Raw genomic sequence first — 9606 nt, 5'->3', positions numbered from 1 at the left:
TACATGCTACTGAATTCTTCCTTACCATGACTCCAAATATGATTTTGAATTTGCATTGTTAAAAAATTAAAGATTTGCGACCAGCCTCCCTCCTCTTGCATATGAATGGCATATCCAAAAACAGCTTCTAAATTTGTCCTTACTGTATATATACAGGGTCTGTATAAAAAGTAATGAGACCAAATTAGGGGGGGGGGGGGAAATGTATTGAAGATATCGCTACAAATCATTAAAATGCTTCAAAATAGGTCCCTTGGGCGTCGACACACTTGTGCCAACGAGTTTACCATGCTTGAAAGGTGCCCTGGAAGTGCTTATCTGGAATGTCCTTCAAGCAGCACGTCGAAGCCGCTTTGACCTCTGCTACGGTTCCATGGCAGTGTCCTTTGAGTGCTGTCTTCACTCGGGGGAACAGAGAAAGTCCGCCAGGGCCAGATTGGGACTGTAGGGGGGCTGGGGGAGCGTTGTGATGCCGTTCTGTGCCAGGTAGTCGTTGACCATGAAGCAGGTGTGGCTTGGTGCATTGTCATGATGCAGCCTCCAATTAGCACAGATTTTTCTCATCTGCAAATCCTCGGTAATAATGGTGTGCACAGTCATTTTATCAATTCCTACACGGTCTGCAATCATTCGAACACCTAACCACCGATCTGAGTTCGACACATCACGCACTTTGTCCTCGGTTCTGCTTGTGGACGGGGACAGTGTTGCCACATGAAGGGAAATTTCCTTTTTTGAAGGGAAATTTGGAGCAAATTATAAGTGAAAAGGGAAATTTGATGAAAAATAGCGAATTTTCAGGGAAATTTTAAGACAGACAACATTAATTATATTAAACATTATAAGTGATTTCAGTTTTGAAAATGAGAACTTTTTTATTTTATTTTGTCGTATACTTTGTTCTGAGAGGAAGGGTGGAATTTCGGTTGGTACACATGTGAATCACATCTGGCTATCGTTCGGGGATGGAGGTCATTGACCATTCACGCTTATGTCCCGGCTTTGGGAGTGGGAGTCTGAGGGTATTGTTTATGTAAAGCTTTCCGCGGTTCACTGAATTTTCCTCAACACTGCACGTGCAAACAATAAAGTTCTCTTTGTCGCAAACTATATTTACTTCAGTCTTCATTGGACACTGGGTTATTCGTTTGGTTTGGTTTGAGTTGCTGTTTTAAGTCCACTTTATGCACAGTAAGCCTAATCGAGACTGGACGTACAGTTAAAGTGGGATCCGAACCACTTGTGCCTCCACCAGGTATCGAATCCGGACCTCTTGATTACAAGGCAATGACGTACCACTGCACCATGGGGGAGGCCCACTGGGTTATTCGTGTGCGAGTGTTTGGTCTGTCTTGGACAATGGAAGAACAAGGGGAACAAAGGAAACGATCTGCAACTCCAAAATATATTAGAAAACGTTGTGGAGAATTATTGGAAGATGAGAAAACACCGTGGAAACAAGTTAAAAAATTCCGTGTGGAGTGGCAAGAAATGACTAACAATACCTCTCAGACTCAATGGATTAAATTTTAAGAAACTTGCTGTGTTTTAGAAGCCCCACGTTTCATCTACGCCTTACTACGAGTAGAGCACCATTTTGTGTAGAATATTTTTAATTTTCTTCTGATGGTGTGATGAAGCCAAGGGGCATTGGCCTCCCTAAATCCAATCTCTGTTTGTGTGTTTGGCTTTTTACTTCAGAAAATCTTACTTACTTAACGTTCTTCTTCTTCTTATAAGGCGCTACAGCTCTTTATGGGCTTTGGCCTGCTCAATTACATCCTTCCATTCTTCTCTACTCAACACACATTTCTTCCAGTTCTGTGTCTTCAGTTTTCTTATGTCATTTATGACATCGTCTATCCATCTGGTTTTGGGCCTTCCTTGTGATCTTGTAGCAATAGGTCTCCAATTGTAAATTTGTTTCACAATTCTTTCTTCGGGCATTCTTTCAATATGACCCAACCAGCTCAATCTTTGTGTTTTGATAAATCTTCTTATATTATTACTCTTTATTAATGTTTCAAGCTCTTCGTTTGTTTTTATTCGCCATATATTATTAGATTGTCTCGTTGGGCCATATATTTTCCTTAATATCTTTCTTTCAAATATCATTAATTTTCGAATTATATCTTCTTTCAGCACCCAGGTTTCACAGCCATATGTAACACAGGTCTTATTATGGATTTATACAGCTTTAATTTTATTTTTCTGGAAACTAGTTTGGATTGGAATATCCTCTTATTCGCATAAAATGCTCTATTTCCAGCTGCAATCCTTTCTTTAATTTCTTCTTCGATTTCATTGTTTCCATTTACTATTGACCCGAGATATTTAAATGACTGTACCTGCTCTATGTGCATTGTATCTATATCCTCTTTTTGTTGTTGGATTTTTCTTCTTGTACATCTCATATACTTTGTCTTTTTTTCGTTCACTATTAGTCCATATTTCATTGCCTGTTGCTTTAGTTTCACTAGTGAGTCCACCATTGATTGCTTAGTTCTTGTAGTAATTACTATATCGTCTGCATATGCACAGATCTGTCTTAATCTTGTTGAAATGTTTCCTCTAATTTCCAACTTCTGAATTATTTCATCCATGACTATGCTAAATAAAGTTGCTGATAATGGGTCTCCTTGTTTTACTCCTCTATTTATTGCAAATTTCTGACTAAAATCATTGTTTCCTTTTACTACTGCTGTAGTGTTTTGTAATGTCAACTTTATTAATCTTATTAGTTTGTTTGGGACATTAATTTTCTTTAGACACGTAGGAATTCTATTTCTATTTACTGAGTCAAATGCTTGCATAAAATCGATAAATATGTTATGCAATTCAATATTATATTCATAACATTTTTCATATATTTGTCGCAGTATGAATATATTATCAACTGTAGATCTATTTGGTCTAAATCCCATTTGATATTCACCCAATTTGTTTTCTGTAATTTCAGAGATTCTATTTTGTAGAAGAATTGCAAAGATTTTGTATGCAACATTCAGAAGCGTAATTGGTCTGTAGTTATTACACTGCAACCTGTCTCCTTTTTTAAAGATTGGGCAAATGATACCATGAAGCCAATCTTGTGGCATTTCCTCTTTATTCCATATGTTGAGTATCAAATTATAAATTTTATTCCTTATCATATATCCTCCGTGTCTTATCAGTTCTGCTGTGATATTATCTGAACCAGGTGACTTATTCATTTTTAAGGATTTTATGATTTTATTTATTTATTGCCAACTTTAACGTAGTTTTAGCTTTCATCTCAAAACGAAAAAATTGACTTGGTTAAGCAATAAAATGTAAATCTTCCAAAAAAAAATACATTTAAAGTTATTGATTTATTGATTTTATTGTTTATTGGTTTGGTTTATTTTACTTCACTTTTCTGCCACTTTTGGCTAATTGCAAAGATGGGGATGAGTGATGATATGATGAAATTTATGAATGGACATTCACAAACAGTCATGCCCAGGCCAGGATTCGAACTAAGACCACTGGCATCGTAGCATTTAAAAGTTAAATTGTGTAACATTTTATACATACATACATACGAACATGGGTAAACGATAATATTTATTATTAATAATAATAATAATTCTTTAGATGAAGGGAAAAAATTGGTGAAAAAGGGAAATTTTACCCCTTGCATAGGAAAATTCTGCTTACAGATTGTGGCAACACTGGACGGGGATCCTGCGCAGGGCTCGTCTTCCACACTCTCTCGACCGTCTTTGAAGCACTTGTGCCATCTCAAAACAGCAGCTTTTGATAGGCTTTCACTCCCGAACACTTGCTGGATCATGGCCAACATCTGCATAGCCGATTTTCCGAGTCCAACACAGAATTTAATGTCATAGCGCTGTTCAATGGCACGTTGCATTTTTAAGCTTCGGCCGAGCCTATAGACAGGGGTCCACTTAAACCACAATATGAACCACACGGAAGCTCTTAGGCGACTGATGCTAGGTGCATTTTGAAGCTTACTTCATTTCATCGAACCCACCTGGAGCGAGCATGCTGCGACGTACAGTGGCCTCAAAAAAAATTGGTCTCATTACTTTTTATACAGACCCTGCACAATGGCTGCATAGATATGATCTCCGCAAAGGTTCCAAGCTATTCTAATAAAGTCAATTCATTCTGCACATCACCTCCAAATATTAATCGTTCAATTTTTGCCACCATTCCATAACTTTACCAACGTATTCTGCCTGATATCGGCAATATTTATCTGACGAGCAAAATACGAGGGTCATTTAAAAAATACGTTGTACTGCACATAACGTAAAAATACATTTTGATGAACGTAACTGGGAACACTACTCACAGTGTCCTTGAAAAGGTGAAGTAATGGTTACATGTGGCTGCTAACAAGAACTATTCTCCATATTCCATATGCTATTTCTTTTATGCCAGTGCAAGTAACTTTTTGACCGAACCACATATTTGCCATGTTTGCCAGCTGTTATATCCGGGACTTATCAAGATCAGACATGACACACAAATGTTGTGCTACCTTGCATTCAACTTAGTTCTATTTGTGTTTATATTCTTGTTATTGGGCATTGCTTTTCTGCCACTTTAGGCTAATTGCGATGATGAGGATGAGTGATGATTAGATAAAATTGATGAAAGAAAATTCACAAAGAACATCCATGCCCAGACAGACACTCACTCAAACCTGGTAATTTTGGTGGTGAGAACAAATTATCAAATGCAGTTGAGAGTGCGGAGTCTGTTCAGCCATTGCCAACATTGATGAACATTAGGAAAATGTACCAAATAAATAATCTCAGAATCCATTTTTTGAAAATTTATCTTTAATGTGACATACATTTATAAAAATACATAGCATCTTATAAAAATAAATATATGCTATATATACACATCCTCACTGATTACTAGGAATAAATAAAGATCCAATTACAAAAACATAAACAATTTGATTTTCAACAATGATAGCCTTCATAAACTCTTCATATAAAATTTACAATAATATTTTCTTTGCATGTATTAATCAAACCAACAGAATCAATTGTAAATACTTGTTAACACCACTGTTTCAGGAATTCATTTGTAAAGGCTAATACAAAAATATCATCTGTTGCTATTTTCACAGTTGTGCAATCTTCTCTGATGTAAAATTTTAGCAGGAGATGGTTTGAAGGTGGTAGAAATATTCCAATATGAAATTCATCTTCTGCAAGAATAAAGGAAATAAGTGTGTTATATTCCAATATCTAAAAAAATCACACATGGATATACTACATTCAATTCATGCAGATTTTCCAGAGATTTTGGTTTAAATATTAAATACAATGGTGCTCTGATTTTTACAATGAATGAATATTTTAGTTGCAAGAAATAGGCTTCCTAACATTAAAATTTAATCCTATATTACACTGACACATGAACCAATATTTTCAACTTTAGGAACACATGAAATGAATAGCACTTCTTGAACTTCGTATCTGGACAACTATAATTAATGATCTAGCATTGATACTAAACTCCATGGACTGACAGTCCAATGAGGGTCATGCACCTTTCAAACAGCTTTTCATTGGGTTATACTCACTCAGAACATCAAGTGTCGTTGCCACTCCTACCAGGGATTGAACTTACAATACTCACCCCAAAGGGAAGAGTACTAACCATTTTTGATTAGTGGAAACGCGAATAGCAAAAACTATTCATGGATATTTTAAATTACTGAAATATTCTTACATGGCACTTCACGAAACATAATTGGTGTGTGCGTAGTGTTAACAGCAGATGGAGGTTGTTGACAATCCTCTCCATATCTGGCCTCCACGATGGCATAGTGGTCAAGGGGTCCTGGGTTTGATACCCGATGGAGGCACATAGTGGTTCAGATTCCACTTCAAAATTGTATGTCTAGGCTCAATTAGCCTGTCTGTACAAAGTGAATTTTTTAAAAAAATAAGCTCCTAAGCACATGGAATTAGCTTAGGCTCCAAAAATTCTTGATGAGATGGCACACCCACACTAAGGGTCAGAGCACTATACAGGGGCTGCCTTTCAACTCAACATTCACAGAGGACCAAAGGTAAATATCCTGGCAAGGTTTGGACCCGTAGCCTTCATTTTGATGCTACAAGTCGCTGAACTGAAAAGCATCATTTTCTATACTGTATGTATGCAACTCCATGGAACATCTTGGTGATTTCCACTGGCACTTACTGTTTTTTTGCAGGCAAATAAGATTCTAAAAAGGATAGTATGTCAAGAAGACATTCTGTTTGGGTAAAGTACAGGAAAAGAGACTTCATAAGTTTTGTCCAGAGGCCTTCATACTTCAGAGGGTGAACTTTGCCTACATTAGTAACACAGTCTGTCCATACTGTACGAAAGATAAAAAGATAATGATGTCAATGGCAATTGTGAATATGTGGGATATAGTTGCATGCATATACAGGGTTTCCCCAAACTAAATTTCCTGACTTTCCATGTGCTTTCAAATAAATTTCAGGACAATTCTGTAATGTTTCACCTTGCTTTAATTCTGTTTGTAGTATATCGTTTGTGGGGAAATCTGAAATTAACAACTCACAGTTATTTTCTTTATAAACAGTGCTGAATCAACTTAAAATTGTGAAAAACCTATATTTATTGTATGTACAAACACCATATTTTAAATTCCCTGAGTTTCCAAGGATTTCTTGGGCAATAGGAATATATAAAATATAAAATGCAGTTTTTTTGAGCGCTCAGTATCAAATCAAGGACTCAATGAACAAAATGTAAATATTATTCACTTTTTATGTCCTCTACATGGTATGAAAGTTTGTTGGTGTCGTACAATGACTTCCTATATATATCTGGAGACCATTATTTGTACCCAAAAGCCTCATATCTCTCATATTTCCAAATTGCATTGATACTGTCAGAAATAAATTTCTTCAGCAAGAATAATATGTATCTAGAACTGACCTGTCACCTACACCGATGTATCAATATTGGAAAGCATCAGTTGGAATATATTTAGCATTATTGGCCGATACTTTTCTGGCATTCTTGTCTTCTATGGGGATGCAAAAATGACATGCAACACTTTCGCAGTGTGTGATTATCATGGAATTTACACAAGAAAGTTTTCCTTTTACTTTGCACCAGCTTTGTGTGAAATTCTTGAACATTTTAAAGCAAAACCTTTGGTAAATTGAACATAATTGGAGTGAAATTCTTACTAATATGCACTAATATCAATCAATATTTTGAACAACTTTTCATTAATACAATTTCCAAGCATCGGTATTGGAAGGAATCAGATTATCAGTTTAGCCATAAAAATATCTTCATAAAAATACCTGTAGTGTCCCCATTAATGAAGAAATCAACCAGCTTGTGTCTGATGTCTGATGCAACACTTTCCCCAGCTTTATGAATAACATGGACTGATTGATAACCAGGATTACTGTTGGAGTCTCCGTTAAATGAATTCCACAGACCATGAAACACCTCTTTTCTCCATGCTGCTGAAACATCGGCATACTCATCTGTGGAAAGATCAAAATAGTATCAGAACAGAGGAAATACGAGATTGATAGTCACATATTTTACCTATTCACTAGCTAATTAAATGATGATACTTTTTCACCGTTGTCCTATTTACATTAAAGTTAGTTTTGATTATAGGACAAAATCCAACTTAGATTATGGCTCACTTAATGTCAACACGACGTGATGCTAAGTTTCTGATTTCAACAGTGGTGCACCAAAACAGAAGACTTACATTTTCATTCAAGCATAGCTTATGCCTTGTGTTAACATATTTATGAATAGATAATTTAACCTGACCATGTATTCCACTCTGTATCAGGGTCTTCCTCAGACGAAGAACTGAGGAAGACCTTGATACAGGGTTGAAACGTTACCTGTTAAGTGTTTTTTATCTTAATAAACTGCCTTGGTCAGCAACTTAGTGTTTCTAACATTAAATTTAATAAAGAATTAAAATTAAGTCTCTGGATTAGTAAGTCCACTCTATTACACTCTATGAAGAAAAATTCACCTGCTACAGGCAGCTGGCAGAAGAAATCTGGAAATTCAATGGTAACATCTTCTAGAGAGCAGACATGGCACATGTTATGGATGCCGAACTCTGCACTAAAAGTAAATAAAAAACATGTATTTTTGTTAAAACTAAATAGCTGTTGGTCATGAGATCATACTGTGAACATTGTAACAATAACTGAACTTCAATTCGCTATCAAAACTTCATGACAAAAATGCAATTCTATAAATGTGACATTTTTTATGCATAATTGTATAACTGAATCTCAGAATATTTTAGAACAAAATAGAACTAGAATGACACGATTAAGTTCAAAACTACTGAAAGTATGACTCATGCAACTAAATTACTAAAATTTCATGGATGAACTGAGTAATTGGCTGCCAGTTGTCAATACTAGCACATCAGTATATTAGCTTATAATATATATATATTTATGAATATCCTATGATATATTACTAAAATTCAGTCATTTATAATGATTTTATGAATATCATAAAATATTAGGGACAGATATAAAATTTTTACTAATACTGATAAGGTACCACAATAACCAATATTCTATCAGTCTAATATTAGAGGGTAAATATGTTTTTCAGCTTTTCTGACACACAATTTATTATGTGCAAAAGAGTAATATCAACTGTTCTGCAGCTCTCAACCAAACCTTTGAGCTACCTGTAGTAGATTGAAAGAAAGAAAGAAAAAAAAAACAACTTAACCACAACTCCTTTGGTTCTATATATATCATGCTCCACACTCGACCAACAAACCATGAGCCATTGCACTGTACTTGTACTGACATCAATCGACCATTCCCCTATTGAAGAACTCTTACGTCAGTCACTTGTCTACTACGTCACTGTGAAGCTCCTACTTCAAGGTCTGTTTTACGAACCACTCAGTACATGCAAATACATAACCATCCAAATGGTGTGCATTTGAAGGATGAATTAGTGTGGAAAATTTAAGCTCTGGGAGAAATTATCTGCCCATTCTGAGACAACTGACATGAACTGTGGATGTATGAAGGAGTGTATTCACTTGTCTGTACATCGGTTTCAGAGCAATAATGTGATGATCACTGGTTCAAGTTGGCTTCAACTGCTTCCAATCACTTCTGTACATCAGACTAAGATTTAATGCTTTGATAAGTTCTTACATTGGCAAAGTGATTACATGGAGCAGCGATTTCCATGACTTTCTTTTATGCCACATCTTCATTTCCAGACTGTGAACATAACCCCTGAATGACAGGCTGTGAACTCTTTTTCCTGATCAACCCTCGTATTTAATTATTTATTTGATAGCATTGATTGATTGATTGATTTGGTGTTTTAAGTCCACTTTATGCACAGTAAGGCTAAACAGGACTGGACCTACAGTTTAAAGTTGGATCCGAACCATTATGGGCCTGCATCAGGTATCGAACCCGGGACTCCTTGATTACAAGGCAACGACGGGCCATTGGGGAGGCCCCTTATTTGATAGCAGGTTTGGCAGTTTTGATGACTTGTGAATCAATAGAAGCATATCTTGGTTTGTAAGGATTTGGG

The 9606-nt window shown here is 36.0% G+C and overlaps 1 protein-coding gene across 2 annotated transcripts in view; it reads right to left on the bottom strand.

Moving 5' to 3' along the window:
- Positions 1–4896: 4896 nt before the first annotated feature.
- LOC146003552 (AP-5 complex subunit beta-1-like) overlaps positions 4897–9606 on the bottom strand; it is a 55352-nt gene continuing 50642 nt past the window's right edge. Inside the window, exons 16-18 of one of the 2 annotated variants that reach the window (XM_083141848.1) lie at positions 8048–8142; positions 7344–7532; positions 4897–5212 (exon numbers count right to left, since the gene is read on the bottom strand). In XM_083141848.1, coding sequence (XP_082997974.1) covers positions 5061–5212; positions 7344–7532; positions 8048–8142 — 436 coding nt within the window. In that variant the 3' untranslated portion in view covers positions 4897–5060. Of the gene's footprint in view, positions 5213–7343; positions 7533–8047; positions 8143–9606 lie in introns of those variants that run through there. The other variant, XM_083141849.1, reaches the window with a different exon arrangement.

This window comes from Lepisma saccharinum, chromosome 20 (genome assembly GCF_977018435.1).
Source record: "Lepisma saccharinum chromosome 20, izLepSacc3.1, whole genome shotgun sequence".
NCBI lineage: Eukaryota > Metazoa > Arthropoda > Insecta > Zygentoma > Lepismatidae > Lepisma > Lepisma saccharinum.
This window is presented reverse-complemented; position numbering and strand designations above follow the sequence as displayed.